This window comes from Chinchilla lanigera, unplaced genomic scaffold, assembly GCF_000276665.1.
Source record: "Chinchilla lanigera isolate Chin_1 unplaced genomic scaffold, ChiLan1.0 scaffold00019, whole genome shotgun sequence".
Taxonomy (NCBI): Eukaryota; Metazoa; Chordata; class Mammalia; order Rodentia; family Chinchillidae; genus Chinchilla; species Chinchilla lanigera.
The window spans coordinates 220,309-247,471 of NW_004955420.1; the positions used below are offsets into that span (position 1 = coordinate 220,309).

The window sequence follows — 27,163 nt, forward strand, 5'->3', positions numbered from 1 at the left end:
CCCTCCGCGGCCCCTCGCTCGCTCGCGCATCCTGCGCCGCAGGTGCCGCGGCGTTCAGGTCGCGGTCGTGGGTAGGAGGCGGAGGGCCGCCCGAGGCGGCCGCTCTTTGTGCGCCGGGCTCCGGAGCGGGAAGGGCCGGGACTTGCGCGGCTCGCCCGGAGGCCCGGGCTGCGGCCCCCTTTCCCGATGCTCGGTCGCGTTGGGCTTCCCAGCTGAACATTTTTGAACCGAATAGATCGCTTGAAGCTTCCTGGCTGTCTTCCAGGCGACACGGAGTAAACAAACAGCCCCAGTGGTGCTGCACCGAGCTGGTGGCGCCCAGAAACATTTCACATGCCGGTTTGTCATCATAACCTACATAACATCCCTGCCTCCTTGCACACGCACGTCACTGTGCATTCCTTCCCGGCAGTTTTCTTGTCCTTCCTGTTCTTTGCCAGGGGGATTAGATAATGTTAAACATCTTAGACTCAGGATGCTCGTTAGTTGCTTCATCTGTTTACGTGTTTGGAAACCAAAGGCATCCTAAATCGGTAGCGTGTAGTAAATTGTTGACATGCGAAACACATATTGTTACACTCATTGTCTTTCTGGTCCTTGCTTAGAATGACTGTTTCCTTTCTATCACTGCACTGTTTTAAGTTGTCAGTTTATTGACTCACAGGTGTTCCTGGTTGAGTATTTTAGACAAGATATCAATAAATTTGCACTTTGACGGAAATGACGAAGTAATTGTGAATAGGTTGCAGAAAGGAATTAGAGGCAAACTCCCAAGTTTAGACAGGTCTTAAAACTAGGGCTTAAGGTCAGTCAGAAGTGTTTTTGTTTTTGTTTTTGTTTTTTACCTTTTTTGAGACACAGTTTCATTATGCGGGTCAAGCTGGCCTTGAACTCACTTTGTAGCCCAGGCTGGCCTCTAAACTCACATCGGTCCTCCTGCCTCAGCCTCCCGCGTGCTGGGATTACAGGCATGCGCCACCACACCCAGCTTAATGAGAAGTTTCTTACACTATTCCTAAGCTTTTGAAATTTAGTGTTGTTATTTTGACGTGGACAGACAATATTTTACTAGAATTTGTATTGAAGCTGATGTTAGTACTTACTGCTATTTACACGAGAGAATTTTATGCCCGTTGATGCACACTGTTTTATAGTTTCAGCTGCTCTTTACTTTTGTAAAGGTGATACAATTCTCTGCTCATATTTCAGTTATGATCTTACGTTAAACAGAAAGGTGGGCAAAATGGGTATATAACACTGTAGTGCTAATAGCCAAGAGGTAAAACTAAAGCCAGAGTATGCCTGTTTGTATCCCAGCTTCACCAATTATTAGCTGAGTAATTTTGAGTAAGTTAGTCAGTTTCTCCATCTCTAATAAGGGATGTTTACCTTAAAAACAAAATTTTAAAAATCCTGTACAGTTAGAGTTGCTATGAAAACAATAGGTGAGTCAATTACTTATTAAAAGTATTTGGCACAGAACCTCTTCCCTTCTTGTCCTCTTGCCAAATGAAGGATTTAAGTTGAGTTGATATTTTGGTTTTTGTTAAGCATTCTTTGATATGCTAAAGAGTATTGAACAACTGTTTTATGCAGTAAACAATTAAGTTTTTAGTTATATAGACATTTACTTCTGTTGTTTATTTGAGTATCTGATCTGTTTTTTTTGAGACAGGGTCCCACTATACAGTTGAGGCTGGCCTTGAACTCACTGTGTGTGCAGCTCAGGCTGGCCCGGAACTCAAGGCAGTTCTGCCTCAGGCACCCAAGGGCTGGTACTACAGGCGTGTGCCATCACTCCCGGCCTGATTGTTTTTAAAAATGAGTTTTGACGTGGGCAGACAATATTTTATTAGAATTTGTATTGAAGCTGATGTTAGTACTTACTACTATTTACACGAGAGAATTTTATGCCCTTTGATGCACACTGCAAAATGAAAATAAGTTATTTTCCTATCATAAAAGTTGTCTATGTGGCTGTGTAAAATTTTTGTGGGAGATCTTGGAGTACTACTTTTGTGAAGTCGTGACAAATTTATAAAAGTACTCTATCCTAGGAAATTCCTCATTTCTTTTCCTCCCCGAGAATCAAAGTAGATATTGGCACCACTTAAAGTAAAAAGATCAAATGTAGTGACAAAGTTCAGAGTTTGTTACAAAAAAGATTCTGTGGTAGACTTTAAAGACACACTGGTATGCAGCCTCAACTGAGTTTCCTGTCATTTGTTACTTAATGTTTCATGTTGAGAGAAAATTTTTTGTTAAATAGATTCACTGACCTTGGATTTCAGTTTCTAAAAAGAAGCTGATTCTTTTTTTTTTTTTCTCTTTTCTGGTACAATGTAACCTCAAATCCTGGTGTTCTGGTGTCCAATCAAAATTGAGGAGCAAGCAATTGTCACATTTCCTTCTTGGACCTAAATTACCAGTCACTGAAGACCTGAAATGAACTGTATGTTCATTGACATTCTGTTGTAAAATTTTAATGATTAAGATTCTCAAATAAAAAAAAAAGATTCTCAAATAAGAATGATCTAAATCCAAATTAATAAAACATTTAACAATAAAGTTACTAGCTGGGTGTGGAGGCACACACCTGTTATCCCAGCACTCAGGAGGCTGAGGCAGGACGATCTTTGCAAGTTTAAGACCAGCTGGGGCTACAAAGTGAGCTCAAGGCCCGCCTGAACTGCATAGCAAGACCCTATCTCAAAAAGACAAAAAACAAATATAAATAAATAAAGTTTTAAAAACAAAGTTTTTAAGAAATGCAGTGATGTAACTTTTTAAGAAAATGTGGTAACTTTGTATAGAATAAGTACTGCTTACTGGCAGCCTGGTTTAGAATCATGGTATGAAATTTAAAAATTGAAAAGTTTGTAGTAGGATTTGTTTGGAATTCTGTTCCCCAAATTAAGTCTGATACAAAAGTAGAGTGGTGGACGTAAATTACTGATCTCACCCAACAGCCTCATGATCCTGGATTGCTTATTAAGATAGTAAAACTAGATTTAGATCAATCTTCTAGTTTGCAGTTGAATATTCTTTCCACCTCACCACTGATAAAAATAAGTTGTTATGAAATAATTTAATTCTTTTTTATATTAAATTATAAAACAAAGACTTTTATGACTTGTCCCTGCTAAAGAGAATCATCCCGACCAGTGTCTAATATCCAGTTAAATTTGGGGACATTTTAATGGCTTACTGCTTCTTAGAACTTGTATAACCTCTATCAGTTACTTTTGTTGCACTCATCTGTCTCCCTGGCAATAAAACACTGCTTATATCATGGGTTTATGTACTTAATTTCAGGAAAGGAAACAAAAGTGAAAGTTTGGGACTCTGCAGCCGGATTATAGGTCTGACTTGTCAGGACTTTTTGAAGAAAAGAGGAGGAAGCCAGTCTTAAGTCTGGAAACCTCCAAAGGCTTAATTGAAGGGTTTTGCAATTATCTGGTAAACCTATTGCTACAGAGATAGTACAATGGAAGTTAATTAGAAGTATTATATAAGAATACCGCTGTAGTCAAGATTGAGCAAATGATTTCTCTGAGGTCCTTTCCAGCTTTCAGATTTTATTTTGTTAACCTGTTTCCATTCTCAAGTATTTGGCACTGCTGTTTTTGTAACTCTGTATAGGTGGACCATAGATACTGTAACCACTGTCATTGTAGTACTTGGGTGTTAATGTGTTCTAAAGTAAACATAGTATCTGTTAAACAATTTTATAAGATTGTTCTAACTAAACTTCAATTTAAATAATTCTGGGTTGTGATTTGCAGTAGCGGAAGCATTGATGTTCTGGGAAAGACAGTCCAGCCTAAACTCATTGGCTTGTAGGGTACTCATTCTAACACTGTTGTGTTCATTACTTGAGCTAAAAAATTCTCCCCATTTGTTTGAGAGTGAATGGGCTGGCTTCTGTTTATTAGTGGGCACTAATATTCTCAAAAGGCTTTTATTTCTCATTGAAAGTGTAGAAAACTTAGGAAAATATTTTGTTCATGTCAGAAAGGAACCGAGCGGAGATAGTGCAGTCCACTGTGTAAATAAGACTGTAAGACTGTTTTGTATACCCTGTAGCCTGCGGCAGGGGAGCAGTGAGGGTAGAGAGACACCATGCAGAATCTCCTATATTTAAAACCAACTTCCCACAGTCACATTCTCCTGCTACTCTTCTACAGTGTCTTTCTTGTTCCAGAGCTCCAGCAGGTGACATGAATTACATGGTTTTCATTAAAGGCAGTCTAACATGGCTAACTTAAAAGTTGCTGATACTTTATGCAAGTATTAGTGGAAAAGTAATTCTGTGTCTAGTTGGAAGAGATTATCCAACTCTTGTATCTTCTGAATATCTTATGTTCATATTGTTCAATAATGTCTTTAACAAGGTAGGATTGCAGTTGTAGAAAGATTGGTTGACTTGGAATTGTTAAAATGAGATTTAAAATTTTCGGAGTGCAAAATAACGTCAGATTTCCTTGTTCATGTGATGCCTTGATAAAGCAGTCAAATTAGTGCAGTTATATGTGATCAGTAACTGAATGTTAATATGAGTGTTGAATTCCTAAAATAATGTGTTCTGCAGAATCACTTCTCCAGATTTCCTTTCTTATTAGAAAACTGTCCTTTCCCTTGATCAACATAGAAATCTGACATTCTTTACCTAGCCATTTCATTCATCTATCATTGAGTTGTTTTGTTTTGTTTTGTTTTGTTTTATTTCCGGTACCAGGAATCAAACTCATGACCTTGTGCTTGCCAAGCAGGCGCTGTGCCACTGAGCTAAATCCCCAGACTCTATCATTGAGTTTTACCTGTCCTACATTTGAAGTGTTTTAAATATCTACATTTTCTGCTTTTAGTCCTGTATCACATTTACTTGAATATTGCATTGATACTCAAGCTAGTTTCCTTGCCTACTTTTTTTTTTCCAATTCGTTCTATGCACAACACTAAATGCTTAAACTGTTTTTATAATTCTGTTCTATTAAAAAAATTTACTGGCGTTTCTTCTCTTACAAGGTAAAGTTAATTTTTTTTAGCCAGCATTGAAGACTTTATTCTACTTACCTCTACTTAACCTCCCAGTGCTTCACTCCTGGCCTCTACTGAAGCCAGATTTTATATTCATTCTCAACCACAGTGCTTATGGTCTTCTATTTATCCAAAATTTGTTTATCTTTGAAATCTAACTTCTTCTTTTAAGAGTTTTCTGGCTCTTCCCATCCCCATTAATAACTTCGCTCCTACTTCATAAAATTCCTTCCCTGCCTCTCCTTTCAGAAAACAACTGTTGCTGCTTTTGGTACTTATATAATAAAGTATAGGTATCATACCTCACAAATCTTTGATACTAATAGCACCCAAAATTAGGATAAACACTAAGGAAGTGTGAATTTGAATGGTTTATCTGCTCGGTACTCTTTATAAGCAACCCTAACCCAGTTACAATTAATCAGTTAATTAAGTAAACTTAAATAGACAGTAAATGTATAAAATGAGGAAAAATTGAGTATATATGGGTGTGATTATAAAGTATGGTTTCTATAAACCAGTTAGTTTCACTTCTTGCTGTTGTGTTAACTTTCAGCTAATAGATGAGCCTCCAAGAAGTATAGTGTATTATACAAACATAATTAAATACTATCATATAACATATCAACATACATTAATAGATTTTTGCATGGTTTCACCCATTTTACTAAATAAATTTTTACCTTTTATTACATCAAGTATATTTTATAGCTAGGTCTCAAATTGTTATAAACCTTATAAATGTTAGTTAACTTTGGAGTGTTACATTTTAAACTTGTACATGTTAAGATTTTACTTTTTGGTACATAAGTAAAAATGGAAGTTTTTCATAAATATTGTATTTGGGTTTTTTGGGGTTTTGTTTTTGTTTTTGTTTTGAGACTGTCTCGCTATGCAGTTCAGGCTGGCCTTGAGCTCACTTTGTAGCCCAGGCTCTTCTCGAAATTGCAAGCATCCTCATGCCTCTCAGCCTCCTGAGTGCATATGCCACCATGCTCTGCCTTGTATTTTGTTTTTGCAGTAGTCTTCATTCGGGTTGAGTGCTTTGAGTTTTTAATTTTTTGCCACAAGTTACCCAGAGCTGGTGGTTGTAGACTGTGTAATAAAAAAGTTGGGAACAGATATAGAAGAAAGAAAACAAGGAAAGATTAAAGCAGTCTTTTTTTTTGAGGCAAGATCTCACTTTGTAGTTTAGATATAGCCCAGGCTGACGTCAGACTCACAATGGTCCTCCTGCCTCATATTCCCAAGAGCTGGGATTACAGGCGTGCACCAAATGCCCACCATAGATTAGAACAGTCTTTGTAAAACTACTATCCAAGCACTTTTATTAATCAGTTCTTCAAATGACATAGTAATATATCTGTTGTTGCATTTCTGATTTTTGCCTCGCTGTTACTGAGAAGAGGAGAAGACAAAGTGGGAAAGGAATTCCAGTCAGTATCTGGTATCTAACTATAAAGGAAGGAGTACCAGTCATCAGCATCGCAGTAGTTCTTACAGTTACCACATGAGGTAGCTTTCTCTGGCTAATTTGAGAACTCTTGTTCTTACTGTTGAAGTACATATCGGTGATTATTATTTAACATTTATGGCACCTATTTCTACTTAGACACTGGGCACTTACTATTGGCCACATCTTATCTTTGTAGGTATTAAAAAGAGGTCCTACAAAAGTGAAGGTGAATTTGTGCAAGTTAGTTACCATACTGGAAAAATAACCCAGTACCATATAGTTAAGGCCAAGAAACAATCGGGTTTGGAGCAATTAATTTGTATTTGAAAAATAATGTAGTTTTTTAAAATCTCCATTTTTCTCTTACACTAGGCCTGTTCCAGAGAAGTCTTCAAAGGAAGGCCTATATTTTGCTTGAAAGATTTACATAACAAATCTATAAGTTCTTCTGTACATGAGTTATTGAAATAGAGGGTTACAGGCTGGGGATATAGCTAGTGGCAAGTCCTGAGTTTGATTTCCGGTACCAAAAAAAAAAAAAAGGAAATAGAAGTTTACACTAAAGTAATATTCTTTTGTTGTAGGAAGTTGGTGAACCATCTAAAGAAGAGAAAGCTGTAGCCAAGTATCTTCGATTCAACTGTCCAACAAAATCCACGAATATGATGGGTCACCGGGTTGATTATTTTATTGGTAGGATTATATTAATGAAATCATTGTAGTGTACATAATTTATGAAGTTACCTAAATTTGGACTAGGTAGAAGTTTTTAAGTGCTTTTCAAGTGTGATTATTGAAAGGGGGTAATGGCGTATGGCAGTTGATTATCTTATTGTTCCTTTTATAAGGGACAATGTCTGTAATAAAAAGATTAAGTACTTTCCAGTCATATACTTGTTGAAAATTTTAAAAATAGTTTATTGTCAGTGTTCTACAATACTACCTTTTGTTTGATAATATGTATACTTGGAACTAACTAGGAGCTTTGATTCTTCACTCTAGCTATACAACTTTAGTATAAGTTGATGCCTTCCATTGTGTAGGACCATAGCTTGTAAATAGTGGTTATATTTGCCTATTTCATCAGTTAAAATTATTTGTCATTTATCAAAATTGTTGTCATAGAGAAGAAATTCTTTGCCTTTTTCTTTAGTTTTATTAATGATTTTGATATTCATTGAAAGTTTCAAGGGGCCATGCTCAGCAGCATGGCGCCTGCATAGCAGGCACAAAGTCCTGAGTTCAATTCCCAGTTCCAAAAAAAAAAGTAAGTTTCAAAAAAATAGACATGCTAATCTCTTCAAATCATAGGCCTTGCTTTCAAGCTGTCTGTGGAACAGGACTAGTGTAAGAGAACATGTAGACTTTTAAAAACTACATTATTTTTCTGGTGACAACAGTACATTGTTCAGTTACTGCTCAGTGGGTTTCTTAAAGAGAATTTTTATTATCGTGGGGACCAAGAGAAAGATTTTGATTTATGCTGTATTTGACTGTGATTATTTGATGAGTGATAGTTACAAATATTTTGAAATTTGTTAATACTGTTTCCCTATAAATTTATCTTGCTTTAGTTAATACTTCTGAATGCCATTTATTTCCCAGCCTTGCTTTGAAAAGTTGCTTATCAGTATAACAAGTTGAGGTTTTGAGGAACTCTTACGATGATCAATTAAACAATTTTCTATTAAGCTGTTTTATTTTCTGTTGTCAGAATTTGAAGTTTGCTTTCTGAAATATTCCTCAGAAATAAATTTCCATGTATACTAAATTTAAAATGATAAATCTCTTCCTTAGCTTCAAAAGCAGTGGATTGCCTTTTGGATTCAAAGTGGGCAAAAGCCAAGAAAGGAGAGGAAGCTTTATTTACAACCAGGGAGTCTGTGGTTGACTACTGCAACAGGTAATGTTTATTTCTTAGTGAACAATATTGTAAATAATAATTTAAAATGGTTCTATAGTCCTAAAACTATTTATTTCCATCATTAGATGTTGTGATGCTACAACAGAAATCAAACATAACTTTCATATGTAACCTAGATTTCATCACTATCTCTGGAAATAAATTTGGTATTAGACTTGTTTTTAACTAAATATAATTTTCATTTATGTTATTAGTTTTATATGCTTTGGTTTTTGTTTTTTTAAGACAGGATCTTGCTGTGTAGTTCAGGCTGGTCTTGAACTCACTATATAACCCAGGCTGCTGGCCTTGAACTCGGGGCAATCCTCCTGCCTCACTCTCCTAGTGCTAGGATTACATGAATGTGCCACCACACCCAGCCTACTGAACTAAAGAGGGTCAGCAGTAAAAATCATATGCTGGTGCTGACAGTGAAAAACAAATTTTCTTTTGTAGAGCATATAGCCTGAGAATTTCTTCCAAAGCTTTTATAGGGATTTCTGTTAGCTCTGTTACCCTTGCCTTTTTTTAGTGCCTACATCCTGAATCATTAGCCAGAGACCTTGTAAAGTCAAGGCAGCTATAACATCCATCTTGTCAATTTTTGAGGATTTCAGAAGTGCAAAGAGTTGGTAATATACATGTTTCTCCTACTAGTCACCTTTCCTTTCAAAAAGAGAAAAAAACCTCTTGGTGGAGTTATAATACTGGGGATTGAACAGGCTAGACAAACGTTTACCACTGAGCAACATCCCCAGCCCACAGAAAATCTCTGGATGATGAATGGTGTGTCTAAAGGACAATATCACCTTCCTTTTACAAGCGTATGCTAGTTTCTCTTTCCATTTTTTCCCTCTTGGTTTACTTAATACTTATTAAGCATGTTTATCAATATATGTTAACTAAATTTTGTTTTCATGTCACTAAAGTTTATAACCTGAGAATTTGAGATTTTAGAATTTTTTTTGTTTGATAGAGTTAAGTGTTTAAATCACACTTAAAGCGCTGGGGATATAGCTCAGCAGCACAGCGCCTGCTTGGCAAGGCGTCCGATTCCTGGTACCAGATAGATAGATAGATAGGTAGATAGATGATAGATAGCACTTAAAGTATCAGCCATATGAGAACCATCTTAGAAATGACTATTTTACAATCTGGTTTCTTAAAGAATTATCAAATATTTCTTAAAATTCTTTGTTACCAAAAACTAAAGATTACTAATGGACATTTCAGAAACAGTAAGTTTCGTTGTTGGGTTTGGGATGAGTTAACAGTGATACAACTGATATTTATTTGTTTTTACAGCTGTTTGTGTAATTAACTCCCAAATGCAAACTTCCCTGCCTTCTTAAAAATAGATTTATGGTATAAAAATGAAGGGAGTCAGGCATGGTGGTGCACGCCTGTAATACCAGCACTTGGGAGGCTGAGGCTGGAGGATTCCTGTGAGTTCGAGGCCAGCCTAGGCTACAAAATGAGCTTGAGGCCAGCCTGAACTGCATATCGAGACCCTGTCCCAAAAAGACAAAATAGAAAAAAGAAAATGAAGGGATACTACAGATGTAGAAACTGGGGCTCAGGGAAGTTAGGAACCATATCCAAGGTCACACAGCTAATAAGATCTAAGGTTGTAAATGTAGCAACAGCTGCCTCCAACAGCATGTAGTCTGTGCTGTTCATCACTGCACTATACCTGTTTTCCCCAGTAAAATAATGCTGCATTTAATAGAGGAAGAATTAAAATTGAGTCACCTGCCAGTACTGTTATTTCAGACATTGATTCTGTGACCACCCCCCCCGCAAGTCTCTTAAGGAGAGCAGTTTGTATAGTCCCCATTGCCTGACCTTCTTGGAGCCTTAGTAATGTGTTACATGAAAAGCTCAGGGTCCAGAGAATATCCTCGAGACAGTTTTCATTATGTATACTGTTCCCATTCATGTCAGTTGTTTTTGTCCTTCCCACTCTGGAATGGAGTGAAGCCTAACTAACTCTGTAAGATTCCAAACAACTTCTAATTATAGTCTTCTTGGTGATAACCAGTCCTTACCAAGTTTTGTGCAGCCATAGAGAAAATCACAGTAAGACTTTTGTCTGGTTTCATTTTCTAAAGCAACTAACTAGACCTAATGGAGTCTGGGAAAAAACACAGGATAGAAAAATGTGGAATAGTAAGAAAACAGTTTTTTCTAGTATGATGTGTACCTTTTATGGCCTATTTTACATATGAACTTTTCAACCTATTTTGCATGAGTCTGCATCACCAGTCGTCAGTCCAGTGATGTCCTCTTGTGCAAGTATGTCAGTCATTTTCTGTTGTGGTCTTTCTGTGATCCTAACCTTCCACTTTCTCTGAATGATTCTTCTTCCTCTATTACACCTATCTCTCAATATTATAAGCACATCCTTCAAATCTTACTTCCAACATGTGATATTCCCCAGGTCCTTCAGCCTGTGTTAACATTAATATCTGAAGTTTACTGATTTATCAAGTTCATATTATCCATTAACTATTTTAGAATTCTTACGTATATATTAGTTTTTTAATTTCTTGCCAGCTAAATCTGAAAACAATTGTAGGACTATTTATTGTAACTCCATAGCAGTTAGTTAGCACAGTATAGTCAATTAGCAAAAACTCACCATTGCTACATAGGTGAAAGTCCCTAACGACATGCCTAGCATTCAATTAAATGTTTGATAAATCTGGAAAAAGAAGTAGAGGTAAGGGAAATGCAGACGCAATTTAAAAACTTTTTATGAACTCTTTTTAAACAATATGTATTAGTCCTAGGAATACAATGATTACAGTGACTTGTTCTCTACCTGAAAACTTATATTCTGATCTCTTAGGGAAAATTTATATCTAATAAAAATAATTGGTGGGGGGCTGGGGATTTAGCTCAGCGGCACAGCGCTTGCCTGGCAAGCGCAAGGTCGTAAGTTCAATTCCCAGTACCGGAAAAAAAACCAAAAAAGAAAATAAACAAAAAAACATTGGTGAAACTGTCAAGAATGACTTCGCAGAGAAAATATTTTAATCACATTTTGAACTTTAGTAGATGATTGCCCAACAAACAAGAGAAGAAAGGGAATTTATTCCCAGGAAAAAGCACAGAACATACTGAGATAGGGAGGTGTGAATTGTTCTATGAAAATATTAGAGAGCTTTGTTTTAGTGGTTTGTCCTGTGTCTCATATGTAAAGCCCGGTAAGACCAAATGCCGTGGTGAGTGTCTGTCATCCCAGCTGCTCTGGAGGCGAAAGCAGGAAAGTCACGGATTCAAGGCTAGCCTGAGCAGTTTAGCAAGATCTGCCTTTAAAAAAAAGCCACATAACTAGAAGGGCGGATTTATTACAAAGGTTAAATAATGTCAGTCCCCCCTCCCTACTCATAGAATGAGCTGAAGTGGACATTCTTTAAAGACCCATGAAGGAATAAGTCAGTGATTTACTAATTACAGAACAGAATGATGCTGTAATGTAATTTTGAAACCAAGTATGTATTCTATAACTATTAAGTGAAATTGAAGATTTTGGCATAGCAATAATGGCTAACATTTGTGACAGTCCTATGCTGAACAATTTCTGTGCTTCTCATTTATCCTAAAAATTCATATGAGATTTAAGAGTCAGCTGAAATGAAGTAGTTTATCCATTGTTTCCCCACTATTCAAGTGGTAAAGGAAGTATTTGAAGCTCTCTACCTAAATGTGAAATTATTTTCAATACTAATTTGATTGAAAGTTAATAATCCACAGGCAGCTGTGCAGGAAGAGTGACAGAAGAGACAGTCCTACTGGTTCTGTGCCCTTCGATCTACTCATTAGAGAAAAGATTTTTTTCTAGTAAAGTTCAGTGGTTTATTTCTTACTTTTGGATCATTTTTTCCACTAAATTTAAGTAAACTGAAGTTATTGAAATGATTTAGAAGAAAACCACTTGAGACTACACTTCAGCTATCTGTAAGTGTATACATGTACTCGTGGTATATAGACATCTATTATATAAAATACTGGTTTTTTCCATTAACATAAGATGAATAAAATGTATTTTTGGTTTTTGTTTTGAGAGGTAATGTATGTTCCTTACAGAAAATCTAGAAATCATATAAATGCACAGACAAATTAGAATATAAGTTCACTATAAATTGTTTTAAAACATTTTGAAATAAAGTAAAAAAATACAAAGTTCCCATTCATATTCAGACACACCACTATTAAATTCTATTTTCTCCTCACAGTAGTTAATGATTAAAGTCTCATTTCAAAATTTTGTTTACTAGGAGATACCAGTGGTAACATTTTGGCAGGGCAGTTTGAGCAGTGGCATGATTATATGCTAAATAGATCTGAACAAGTTGAATAGGCCAAGTGAGGAAACCTGGAAGTTAGCTTTGTGGAGAGGATCATGGACTGGACCTAATTAGAGAGTAATGGAAGCCCAGCAGGCAGGCAGGTGACATAGATGCTCCAGAGGTAGCACAGTACAGTGTTCAGAAAGAAGAGGTCATCTGGATAAGAAGGAAAAGCCCAGTTAACAAGTGATATGATACGCTAGAGCAGCACTAGTGAGGTGTGAGTAGAAAGATGGCTCGTAGCCATTAGCAGGCACAGGTGGTATTAGTAAGACCTAACTTCTAGATGTTGTAGTATTTGTACAGGATTTAGTAGGAATGAAGAAACAAATCAGAAATTCTGAAACTGAATCATGAAATTTGAAAGGGTGGTTTATAAATGACAAAGGTAAAAAAAAAAGCAGCTCGGTTTCTTGAGAAGCTACCAGTATGAACCTAATTTGGGTCAGCTGAGCTTTTAAATTTACTAGATAAATGAATAAAACAAGAATCTCATTCTCAGGGAGTTTATAGCATAGTGAAGAGGCAAACAAATACAACAAATTATAGGGTGAGTTGGTAGATACATAGTATGGATTATGGATAGAATAATAGTGGGTGGGGAGGGCTTATAATTTTAGACAGAAAACTTAGGAAGTAAGGGAATGAAACAAAAAAGATATACTTTTTTGAGGGAAGTACATTCTAGGTGAAGGAAACAATCAGTAGTAAGGTGGTGGTAGGAGGCTTTTTTTTTTAACTGCTTAAAAAGGGAAAAATGTATATATATATTCTTTTCCTGGTACCAGGAATCTAAGTCAGGACCTTACTTTTGGCAGGCAGGTGCTGCACCTCTGAGCTAAATTCCTGGCCCCAAAAGAAATGAATAAAACTAGATGTATATTATTTTTTACCAAATAGATTTTACATTTTTCAGATTGATCTTACAAGTCCTTATCAGAAAACAAATCTCATCTTAGTGGAGTTAATTATTCATTACTTAATTGAAGATACTATTTCATTAGAGAAAGCAGTAAAGCTGAATTGCAAAATATGTGGAGGAAAAAAACATTTCGAAAGACAATGACAGACATAAATAGGATCAAACCATGAACGTATATTTATTCTGTTAATATTTCTTAGACTGTTTGCCTTTTTTGTTGTTTGCTTTTGAAACTTAAATGAATCTGAGCCCTAATTACTTTTTTCTTTTTCTTTTTTTGAGACAAGGTCTCACTGTGTAGTGCAGGCTGGCTTTGAATTCACTTATGTAGCCCAGGCTGGCCTTAAACTCACGGTGATCCTCTTGCCTTAGACTCCTGAGTCCTGAGATTACAGGTGTGTGCTACCACACCTGCCTTAATTACTCTTAATGAATGTAGAGAGAGGCTTTACTTTATAAGAATAATTCAAAACTAATTATCTCTTTTACTTAAATTTATACAGTTAAAAGTGAAAATTATATTATCACTGAGTTTTGACAACCATACGCAATAATCTAATTGGCTAAAGTTTTTTCACTTGGTGGAGTTGACTATTTTTCCATAAGTGGTAGTGTAATTTCTTTTGTGAATTGCCAATTTATATCTTCCTTTGTGCATTTTATTTGGGTCATGATATTTTTTGCTTTTTGGTCTGTGTCTGTAGTTGGTAGGAAATGGAACATTATAACTTTTTTTTATACTCAAGGCTTTTAAAGAAACAGTTTTTTCACCGAGCACTTAAAGTAATGAAAATGAAGTATGATAAAGATATAAAGAAAGAAAAGGATAAAGGAAAAACTGAAAGTGGAAAAGAAGAGGATAAAAAAAGCAAGAAAGAAAATACAAAGGAAGAAAAGACAAAAAAGGAAAAAGAGAAAAAAAAAGATGGTGAAAAGGAAGACTCCAAAAAGGTAAGTTCAACTAAAATTAGGTAAAAGTAAAACATTTTGTGTATACAGTATCTACTGCCATATGAGCATATTTAAAATATTAATCAAGTAATTCAGCTAACCATATTAGGATTATTATAAATATGATGGAAATTTTTGTGTTACAAGTAGTGAAAGCTTTTTGCTGTATGAACATCATTTTGTTTCTGCTTGCTTGTGTTACGTGTTTTCATAGGAAGAAACTCCGGGAACTCCCAAAAAGAAGGAAACTAAGAAAAAATTCAAACTTGAACCACATGATGACCAAGTTTTTCTGGATGGCAATGAGGTGAGAGTATTTAGCCTGTGATTAGAAATAGTTTTTCATGGAAATTTTTTAGTAATTGTTTGATGCCTTCACTGAGAAAAGAAACAATTGAGATAAATCTAGTCATGCACTTTATATAAAAATGGCTCTATTTTTAAAATTAAATTGGTGTAAACTTAGATTTATAAAAAGTCAGATTTGACTGTGTATGATAGAAACCCTAAAAGTAGTGGCTTAATATAAAATAGATCCTTATATGCTCTCGTCAGTGTAATCTAGGGATAAGCATTATGGTGGGCCCAAATTCCTTTGCTTTCTCTGTGGGATATTTCTGAGTAAGATTGCTTCATGGTCCAGAGTGATTGGCAGTCTTATCTAAAAGAGGGAAGGACAGTAGGAGAGTAAGGAATGTACTTCTTAAGACTGTCTTTTAAAGACAATGTCCCAGAAGATGTGATTTCATTTCTACTTGAATTTCAGGCTGGGTGGTTATTTGCTCGATGAAAATTCAGACTTTCCATTATTATTTAAAAAAAAAAAAAAAAAGGTAGGCATGGTGATGCACACCTGTAATCCCAGCACTCCGGAGGCTGAGGCAGGAGGATTGCTGTGAGTTCAAGGCTAGCGTGAGCTACATGGCAAGACACTGTCTCAAACTAATAAAATATACTGAGCTCTGCTCACATATGATGTGTAGTCAGACACATCACTTGAGGATCCTAAAATTTTAAACATTACTTGATGCATTGAGATACTTTTTATTTTATCCTTTTAAACAGGAGTGTGTGGTAGCAGCCTTCTGTGAACCAATACAAAAATGTTAGCTATGAACTGGCCATTGAACTGTTACGAATTTTAAGACATCCTTTCTTGGTACACTTACACTGTACTAAAGTAGCATATGTATAAAGTTGTGGCTTCTGTGTTTGAAATTCTGGAAAAGATTTTTAAAAAATAAGTGTTCTGGGCTAGAAAACTTACATAAAAATCTCAAGTGCAGGGAAAGGATTGAGAGAGTTTCTTGTATTTTTGGTTTTTTGTTTTGGAGGTGGAGTTTCATTGTGTAGTGTAGCCAGGTCTGGAGCTCACAGCTGTCCTCCTACCCCAGTCTCCTTAGTGCTGGGATTACAGGCATGCTTGACCATTCCCAGCCCAAGAGGTATTTTTATATGAAGAGTCCTCAAGTGATGCTAATGGTTAAGAACCACTATAATAGACTGTATTTCCCAAGATGAGGGCTCAGATGCCTTCAGTTAAGCATTGAGCTCCAGTTGTATGCTAGACATTTTTATAGGGTGCTGGGAATAGCATGATAAATACCAATGAAATTCTCCGTAAGGAAACACAGTCTATTAAAGATGCAAGCATTTAAAGATGTTACTGTCACTATAGTTTGTGAATTATTAATGATATGAAAACACCAATTAGGAGAAATTAATCAGTAAGGACAGGGAAGGTCTGAAGACCCTGGACACTTAAGCTGAGCCTTGAACATGGTTGGATGGCAGAATGTCGAGCGTACCACAGAGGAATTACATGTACATTAAAGAAGGAAGCAGGCTGAGCAAAAGCTGCATGGTTGCCATCCTGAAAAGGTTAGATTTAATTCTGTAGAAAGCTCCAAGTACCCCAAAGCTTTCAAAGTTTGGAATTGTTCTTTTTTTCTCAGTGTTTATTTTGAAATGCTAACTGATGGAAGAAATGTCTATGGAACCGATTCCCAGGAAGAATGTACAGAGTAAAGTAGGGATTGCTGTAGAACCCCAGGTGTTAAAAGAACAAAGTCAGAAGCAGTATAGAATTATAGTCAAAATACGGCTAGAAGTTGAAAAGTACTGTTATTTATGGGAACTAAAGAAGTAAAACTTGAAGAGTATAATGGATGATGATTGAGCATAGTTTTAATCTGAATGCTTTAAATTTTTATTATATAAAAAATAGCCTGCTAACAGTAAATAAAGCTTTGAAGCAATAGGTTATAAGCCATATATGGAGGATTGGGCAAAAAAATTAATACAGGGAGTCATAGAATCTTTTCTCTCTTTTTTTTTTTTTTTTTTTTGTGGTACGGGGATCAAACTCATGACCTTGCGCTTGCCAGGCAGGCGTTTATACCACTGAACTATATCCCCAGCACCAAGAATCTTTATATTCACCAAATATGATTTTTAGTAAAGGTTCTTTGTGTATTGTCAGTAGGGAAAAAAGGGTAAATTTTAGGGCTGCTGGATTTGTACTGTGCCCTGCCTGGAATGTATCTTAACTGTGTTCTTAGCTGGTTCATCATTATATTAGGGACAAAAAGACTGATGATTACTTACTGTTACATTGAATAAATAATAATTTACACTTATGAACAGATTATTAAGCATATATACAAATATACTTAAATGTGCTACAGAATATATATGCAGGTGTACTTAAGTGTGCTACAGAATATGCTTTTTACCTGAGTGGATGCCACTCTAATACTGACGGGGAATGGCCTTTAGAATTTAGTTACATCAGAAACTAAGTTCTTATATGTTAAGAAGTTTGAGCCGGGTGTGGTGGCGCATGCCTGTAATCCCAGCACTCGGGAGGCTGAGGCAGGAGGATCGTTGCCAGTTCGAGACCAGCCTGGGCTACAAAGTGAGCTCAAGGCCAGCCTGAACTGCATAGCGAGACCCTGTCTCAAAAAGACAAAAAAAAAAAAAAGTTGATGACTGCTTTAGGGAACCTAAAATACAGAATTAAACTTTACTTTCTAATGTGACCTTAGAACATTTAAGCACTGAGATTTCTTGATATTTACAGGTTTATGTGTGGATCTATGACCCAGTTCACATTAAAACATTTGTCATGGGATTAATTCTTGGTAAGTATCAACATGTAATAACTTTAAAGTACAGTCTAAAATTTAAAAACAGCACCACAAAATTAGACATTTCTAAAATTAATGTAAAATAGTTACTGCTCAAGGAGTATACTTTAAAACCAGAAGATAAGTGATAAACTAAGGAGAATGTTTATAACAGTAAAGTGAAGATCTACAACTTGGTAGAAAAATGGTAAAGGTAGCTCATAGACATTGAAATGTAGTGACCAATCCTCATAAATAATACTCTCATAATAAATACAAAGCAAAGCAATAGTGATTGTAAGGATTACAAAGGTTGATAGCGAAAGTTTTAGAAGAATCAGCATTTGCCAGAATTGGTACATATATCCACTGCTTCAGTTTTAGGGAGGGCAATTTGATAATACCTTTGATATTTTAAATGCCGGGCTAGGATAGAACTTGGTATTCTTAAGGCCTTGGATTCCATCCCAGTTTTAAAAAGTGTATAAATAAAATAATTTTAGGGGCTGGGGATTTAGCTCGGCGGCAAAGCGCCTGCCTGGCAAGCACAAGGTTGTGAGTTCAATTCATGGTATTGGAAGAAAAACAAAAACAAAAAAACAAATAAATAATTTTAGATGCACATAAAACTGACTCAGCAATTCTACTTCTAGGAATTTTTCCCTTTTTATGCTTGCAGTTGCCCAAAGTGTACGCATTGACGTATTGCTTATTTTATTTTATTTGGTTTTTTGAGACGGGGTCTCACATTCAGGCTGGCCTTGAACTCACTTCGTAGCCCAGGCAGGCCTTGAACTTGTGGCGATCCTCTTGCCTTAGCCTCTCAAGTGCTGGGATTATAGGCATGTGTGCCCCCCACCTCAATGTGTTGCTTATTTTAATCCATATTTCTCAGACTTGCAGAGGGCACTCTAACAAATAACATTCAAAGTATAAATGCCTATTACTTTTGACCTTATAATTCCCCTTAAAGGAATTGATTCTATTATGTAATCATATTTGCACAAATTTACATGTACAAGGATACTTGTATTATTATTGTCTGGTATAGGTTAAAACTGAAAAGAAAAATGTCTCTCAACCGGAAAAGGGTGAAATAAATTATAGTGTAATAGAATACTGTGCAGCCTTTAAAGAATGAGGGAATGTACTGATGGAACGATGCCTAGACTAGATATGAAAAGGTAGTTGCAAGCTTAAGAATTATGTTTGTTTACTTTTTAAAAATTTTGTGTAGCTAGTTTATATATAGGAAGTCTCTAGAAATACACTGTAAGTTTAACTAGCCCCTGAGGAGTAAAATAAGAATTTGGATGAAGACTTAATCTTTTACTATACTTTTTTGTTTCTGATTTGGTTTTTTAATATAAATGTGTATTTCTCTTTAAGTTTAGGGCAGGCAAGGATGGATAGGAAAAAATGATTTAGCAAACAGGGAAAAAAAAAATTAGTTAAAATTAGTTTGGCCAATATAATATCATAGGATCTCACTCCAAACAACTGTTTGGCATAGTAGTGCATGCCTGTAATCCCAGCTGCTGAGGAGGCTGAGAGGAGGATTACAAATTTGAGACCAGCCTGGGCAGCTTAGTGTGGCCCTGTCTTAAATGAAAGAAGGCTGTGGGAGTAGGTCGGTGGTAGAGCACTTGTCTAGCATATGGAAGCTCCTGGTTCAAACCCTAGCACTGCAAAAACAAAACAAAAACCAAAAAATTCACCTCTTTTATGATGAGTTAAAGCTCAGTTAAACCTAAATTACACACTGTCTTATGCTCACAACATTTAAGAAATAAGAATAGGCATTTATTAAATATAAGGTAACAACCTCAAAAGAATGAAGTGATTTGCTCGGGATTACTTAGCTTATGAATGGTAGAACTAGAATTTAATACTGGTTCTAACTCTACAGACCTAATAACCAGTCTTCTAATTTCGTACAATTCTTTCATCTTACCCCATTTTACTGCAAAAATACTAGAGATGTGTTTTCCTAACTACCAAAAAACTGTCTGTAGTAGAATTGCCTGCGAGCTTCTGTGGGCGTCAGAACTGAATCCTAGAATCAGAATCTCCAGGGTGAGGTCTTAGTACTTTTCTATTTTTGTGATTTATTTCTTTAAGCTTCCCCACTCAGTAGATAGATAACCTAATATTCAAAAATAATGTAGACATAGCTTGGAAGTGATAATGGTTGATCATTTTAAGCAACAGGTTTTTTGGTTTTTGTTTTTGAGACAGGGTCTCACTGTGTGGGTCAGGCTGACCTTGAACTCACAGCGATCCTTCTGCCTCAACCTCCTGCGTACGGGGGTTGCAGGTGTGCACCACTGTGCCCAACTAACAGTTTTGAATTTTTAGACAGCTTTTTTTCTAATTAAATGTGATTTGAACTGAAAATTATCCAATCTAAAAAGAGGATAAAATATTCAGTTGAATAATGAACTTCCCCATAACTTACTACTATTTATTTTTAAAAATCGGGATTTTTACATTATTTGTGTCAGAGGTTGTCCCCCTAAGAATATGTTTATTTATTATTGCAATCATGTTATTTACATTTTTATTCTACAAGTTATCTATGTAACTTTATCATTTCTTGTTGCAGTGATTGCAGTAATAGCAGCCACCCTCTTCCCACTTTGGCCGACAGAAATGAGAGTAGGTGTTTATTACCTCAGTGTGGGCGCCGGGTGCTTTGTGGCCAGCATTCTTCTCCTTGCTGTTGGTAAGTATTATTAGTAAAACTAACCTAGTAAGGTAGATACGAAGCAGTTGGACTATAATCTAGAGCTTCAGGAAAGTTCAAAATTAATGTGGCTAAATCAGTAAATGTGGTCCTGTATTCTTTGTCAAATCCAAAAACTGACTCAGACTTAGATTGGCATGTAATGTGAAGAAAAGGGATTTACTGTATCTTTTTTAAAAAATATTTTTATTAGTATTACATTTGATTTGACAAATAACTACGTGCATTATAGGGTACACTGTGATGTTTTAATGTATGTACAATGGGAAATGATTTAAGCTAATGTGTCTATCACTTGTTTACCTATCATTTTTTTATAATGAGACATTTTAAATTTATCATCAGTTATTTCAAACTGTTATTAAATCTGCAAATAGATGTGCTTTTAAAATTAGCTATAGCAAAGATTTAATGTTTTTGCAGTGATCGGTCATTAAGTGTACTTTGAGTAAATTTGTTTTTGTATTTCAAAATACAAAAGTGAGGTAAATGCAGCTTGTATTAAATATTTCAGTTCTGTGCTTACATTCAGTGAATGGTTCTAAGCAATTTGCCACTTCAGGGAAAATTAGTAATTTTTATTCAGATTAAATTCTAGATGTATTAAGGAATTAAATGTTTTAAAAATCAAACAGTAAAACGTAAATGATTTTTTTCTTTTTCATTTCTGGATGATTGAACACTTTCTTGGCTAATAAGCAGTATAAACAAAAGAAAAGCTAATAGATGTGGATCACATAAGAATTAAGAAAAAAATTTTTTTCACTTCAAAAGCAGACCAAACAACAAATTGCCAGGACAGGCAAAAGATGAAAATTCCCACATACTCATACCAATTCATGAGAGGATTGGAATATTAAATAGTAAGGGATATAACCAATCTTTCATCCTTCAGAAGAGAAAATAAAAAACAAATGATTAACAGATGTATACGTATGTTCATCACTAGTTAACAGTAAATGAAGTGAGAGATTTTTGGTCTATTTAGTAAGACTTTTTAGTGTAGTTTTGTTTGTTTGTCTTTTTGAGACAGGATCTCACTGTGCAGTTCATGCGGGCCTTGTACTCACTTTGTAGCCCAGGCTGGCCCTCTAACTTGGAGCATTCTTCCTGCCACAGCCTCCTGAGTGCTGGGATTACAGGCGTGCGCCACCAAGCCTGGTAGTTTTGTTAGATGTTAGCATCAAAAGATTTAAATGGTGGAAGGAGAGGCACCCAAGTGTGAATACAGTGGTGTTTGTTACGGTTTTAATTTTTTAATTACACTTGTCTATTTTTGTCCACAGAGCATTTTTCTTAAAATGCTCGTCTTTGAAGATTGTGTCTTTAAAGGCCAGACCACTCTTTAATTTTTCACTTTGGGAATGATATGTGAATTTTTCTCAGTTTATCTAGAGCTGCCTAGGATTAATTGTATTGAATTCCTTGATCTGTTTAGTTTATATTATTGTGTGATAAGAAGTTCTGGCTATTTTCCTCAAATGACAAATCAACTTTTCTACCAAGTCTGAAGAATATTTGTGTAACGAAAAACAATGTCTATGGTATCAACCTAATAATCTGTTGTTAGAGGACAGAATTTGACCAAGATTATCTGAACTGGGTACATGCTATTCTGAGATTCTGTGATATGTAATGTGTGTGTGGTATTACTCCATAGTCCTAAGCAGTCTCCCTTTGTACATCTCTTCACCCTGACAGCAGGGTACACTAGGATGGTGCTACTACCCATGGACCCAGGAACCTATCTAGTGTCTTTTTCAGTCTATCGTATTATGGACCTCCTTTTTTCTCTGTGATCTATAACTCTTAAGGAAGACCTTCTCCACCTATTCATTTTTTTCCATCTTCTAACTCAGTTACCTTGAGAAAATGTCCTGCTAGTTCAGGGGCACAAGCACAATCATAGGCCAAGAATTATTATCTAAGCTTGTTAAGAAGGTAAGTAGTGTTGGTGTTAATCAAAGAGAAAAACCATAAACTTTAATCTGACATTAGATATAAAATTAATGGCTCTCAAACCAATGAAATTCAAAAACTCCTTGAAAATCTTCACTAGAAGTTTAGTTTTGTTTTTTTTTTAGTTGAGGCAGGGTCTGACTGTGTAACCAGGCTGACCTCAAACTCCTGCCTGAGTCTCCCACGTGCTGAGATTATAGGTGTGCACCACCGCGACCTGTGATATTTAGTTCTGTTGAACAAAATTGTTCAAAATGCCTATCTTTTAATTAAGGCAGCATTGGAGCTGGGGATTTAGCTCAGCGGCACAGCGCTTGCCTGGCAAGCGCAAGGTCATGAGTTTGATTCCCGGTACCGGAAAAAAAACCAACACCAAAAAAAAAAAAATTAAGGCAGCACTAACAACAGTTTATAACCATTGTATTGTTTTGCTTTTTTAAATTTCTTCAGTGGTTTTTTTTAAATATTTTAAATTCCTATGAATTTAAACACACGTTATGCAAGTTAAAGTAGAAAATTAAAGTAGGACGCAAACCCAATATTTTATGTTGATTCTGTTAGAAAGCACAGCCTCGTATATTCTTTCAGATACAGTAATTCTGATTTGTTTATATTGTATGAACTATTATATATTCTGAATTATGTTTGTTACCAAGAGCATGCATTATTAATATCACCATTAAAATAAGACTTGGCATTTTTCTAAAATGCGTCATTTTAGTACACGAGTGGTATTGACAGTACACGTCTGTTTTTTATGATTCTTCTCATTTTACTCCTGTTAATATAATGCCACATGGAGAAAAACTGTAAAGCATGTTATAGTTCTGCTATGTCCAGTTTATATGTGATAAAAAAAACTAATTTTTTGTGTCATTTCTATACTGCTTTTTTTTTGGATACATACAAGATTTCATTACTCTGAACATCTCTCTGTAATTACAACCCTATAAAACCTATCATAGCATAGCCAGGCATGGTGGTGCATGTTTGTAATCTCAGTATTCAGGAGCTAAGGCAGGAGGATTGCTGCAGGCTCAAGGCCAGCCTGGGCTACCTAGTGAGCTCAGCTACATGGCAAGACCTTGTATTTAAAAATAATAATAATTGTAATAAGAGCCTATCTTAAAAAATAATAAAAACTTTAAAAAAATAATTAGAAAAATTTAAAAATAAAATGTAGCATCATAAATATGTTTGGAAAAAAAATGTAGCCTCCTTAAACATCATTTATTATCTTCTATCAGTGACATTCTGAAACCATAATTTCAAACAAAATTTACCTTTTCTGTTTGTGCCGTGAAAGAGTCTAACATGTAATATTCTTTCAGTATACACAATGTTGTTGTGAAAATAAAAGTACTAGTTTATAAATAAGGTGGTTTATTTATAAATACTATTTTATAGCAGGCAAGGTAGCTATAACCATTTTCTCTTATTTATGCAAAATAATAATAGGAGTATAGATATGAAAACAGTGATATAATTGTAAGAAAACTATTACTATAAATTTTTAAATTTATATTTCATTAGCCCACAGGTTTGGGATATTATTCTAAAAATGTAACCTCATAACCCATTCGTGTTTAACACATTCGCAAGAGGGCCTTTACATGTATGACTTTCCATACCAGTGCCTGATTGGACAGTCCTGCATGTTCTACCACTGGTTCAAGCCACCACGCAGTGAGACCTTGCTTTTGTTAGCATTGTACTGCCCACCTGCCCCCATACTGGTGATTAAACCTAAGGCCTTCTCGCTGAGCTCCATCCTCATCTCTTTTTAAAATGTTTTTAAAACAAGATCTCATGAAGTACATAAGCTGGTGCTGCATTTGTGATCCTCCTGCTTCAGCCGCCAGCTACTAGGAGTATTAGTGTGCACTACTGTGTGCATGGCTTGTATTATTTCTTAGTATTGGGAGAGTTCATTTTTAAATAAACAAAAATTAAATAATTTACCTAATAAAACAAAAAGAACTAAAAGAGGGAAACTTGCCAGTGCTAGGATTCTTTATCCAGGTTCGCCCAGTCTTTAGGCAGAGTAAAAGCACATGCTTTGGGCCCATGATAGGGACTCACAGAAGTGTTTTCATTTTCATTCTTTTAAAATCAACAATAGTAATTATATATTTTAAGTACTATGCAGTACTGTACTTGCATTTATAACATAATACAAAGTATAGTTTTTTGTTTTTTGGTTTTTTTTTGAGATAGGGTCTCAGTATGCATTTCAGGCTGGCCTTGAGCTCACTTTGTATCCCAGGCTGGTCTTAAACTTGCAACGATTCTCCTGCCTCAGCCTCCCAAGTGCTGGAATTACAGGTGTGCACCACCACACCCAGCCAAAGTATAGTTTTAGTGTATAGAGGATGTGTCCTATAGAAATAAAAGTATCTAGTGCCTCGGGAAGTCATGATGCAGCTGTGCTCATTCCTTTTAAAGGTTTCCTTCTGTATCCTTCATCAGTTACTCAACATTTTCTTCTTACACCATGACCTCATGAATGCTTACCAACTGACTACTATGTTTATTGAAGTACTATAACATTATAAAATACAGAAATCATAAGTACGTCTGAAACAGTGTCCAGATGAAAATAGAATTTTTTAGGAGTGTCATTATAGAATTTTACCCTCAAGTTCAGAGTACACTGCTCTTAGCATATTGTGATAGTTGTTAACCAGTCAGGATTTTAAAATTCATAACTATGGTATATGAAATATGCAAATAAAAGTAAATGTTTTCATAGGTTTTTTTTATTGACAAATATTCCCTGCTATTCATGTCAGTGATTGATCATTAAATTAGAGAAATTTTTCTACCCACAGCTCGTTGCATTCTGTTTCTCATCATTTGGCTTATAACTGGAGGAAGGCACCACTTTTGGTTCTTGCCTAATCTGACTGCTGACGTGGGCTTCATTGACTCCTTCAGGCCTCTGTACACACATGAATACAAAGGACCAAAAGCAGAATTAAAGAAAGATGAAAAATCTGAAACCAAAAAGCAGCAGAAGTCTGACAGTGAGGAAAAGTCAGACAGTGAGAAAAAGGAAGACGAGGAAGGAAAAGTAGGTGCAGGAAATCATGGAACGGAAGGCTCAGGTGGAGAACGGCATTCAGACACAGACAGTGACAGGAGGGAAGATGACAGATCCCAGCACAGTAGTGGAAATGGGAATGATTTTGAAATGATCACAAAAGAGGAACTGGAACAGCAAACAGATGGGGATTGTGAAGAGGAAGAGGATGAAGACGATGGAAAAACACCTAAATCTTCACACGAAAAATCATAATCTGACTAATTTGGGGACTGAATAAGTGCAAGAGGTTGGATTTTCTATGTTGGCAGATCATCATAATGTACATGTGGCATTTGTAGCATTCTTTAAGTCCATTTACTGAAAGTATTTGACAGCCAAGAAGTTCTATTCAGTCCTTCATTTTATAGAATATTGGTACTATTATTGGTACAGTCTAAAGCCATTAATAAGTTTTATGCATTTGATAATTTTACAGTAAGTAGGTCTCATTTTGATAGTTATCAAAGATGCATTTTCCACATGACCTTTAGATTAAGGGCATTTTTGATAGTTATATGGCTTTTTACTGTTAGATTAATCAAAATAAAAGGAATAAACTCCCAACATTTCAGATTATTTATAGTTTATGTAGCCATTTCCTAGTTTCTTTAGGTTAAAATACTTAAACTCATTGTTCTTGATAGTTATACTTTTGTTTTTCATTATAAAATTCTACCAGGAAATTTCTTAAAAGACTGAGTTAGCAGTGTTCAAACTTTGGTGGGAAAAGGCCAACTAGTAACAGTGCACGAACATTTTTGATTTAGCTACAAATTCTCCTTTCCAACTTAGGAAATCCAAACTGAGTTGTACACTTGATTCAGAGAAAGATGGTCATCTCCAGCAGGAACGTGAAGAGCTCTGGTTGGAAGGTGGTGGCTCTTCTTCCCCATCCCCTTGTCATAACATAAAGCGTATTCTGTACATAATTTACAAATAAAACTTTATTTTAATTGTTACTTATTATTTAGACATTTCTCAATACTTAAATTTGTAAAATTAAGATCATGTAAGGTTATGTTTTTAGAGAAATGGAAGTTTGGATAACCCATGGGACATCTGTAATCTTTCTACAGCAACTTCAGTTTGTGCCAACATTCCATATATTTGAATATAAGTAAAAATTGATCCTTACCAACATAAGAGCAGACTTAAAAGCAGATGTTTGTACGCCTTAATGTTCATTTCAATTTATTTTAAATCTTTGCATTCAGAAATGAGGTACTGTATTTTCAGACCAAGAGGCACTGCTGCGAAAGGTAATTTACTGTTCTAAAATATCAATTTAAAATAAAGGCTATAAAAGAAAACATAGAGAACCATTGGACTGTAATTGCTTCAAACTGGTTTTGCAGTTTGATTTTTGTCTTGCAAGCTATAGTTAAAAATCTTAGAAAAATCTTGTTTACTTACAAGCATAATCATTCCTTGGAGTTAAACTCTACAAACTGATAGTGAAAATATTAAATGACTTTCTTTGAGTCACAGCGTGTTTTGCTTTGTTGTTGAAATAGGTGGAGTTTTTTTTCTTTGGGCTGTTTACCATCTAGGTGTTTGACTAAAAGTGTTACATTCTCTAATTGTGAAAAAAATACATGGACATATCTTATTAAACATG

General features: G+C 35.5%; 1 protein-coding gene across 1 annotated transcript in view; it reads left to right on the plus strand.

Annotated features, from left to right (window-relative positions):
• The window catches only part of Sec62 (SEC62 homolog, preprotein translocation factor), a 27,563-nt gene extending 400 nt beyond the window's left edge, over positions 1-27,163 (plus strand). The window contains exons 2-8 of the mRNA XM_005382962.2: positions 7,081-7,189; positions 8,294-8,399; positions 14,423-14,627; positions 14,842-14,934; positions 17,710-17,770; positions 20,361-20,480; positions 25,292-27,163. Coding sequence (XP_005383019.1) covers positions 7,081-7,189; positions 8,294-8,399; positions 14,423-14,627; positions 14,842-14,934; positions 17,710-17,770; positions 20,361-20,480; positions 25,292-25,758 — 1,161 coding nt within the window. The 3' untranslated portion in view covers positions 25,759-27,163. The remainder of the gene's footprint in view (positions 1-7,080; positions 7,190-8,293; positions 8,400-14,422; positions 14,628-14,841; positions 14,935-17,709; positions 17,771-20,360; positions 20,481-25,291) is intronic.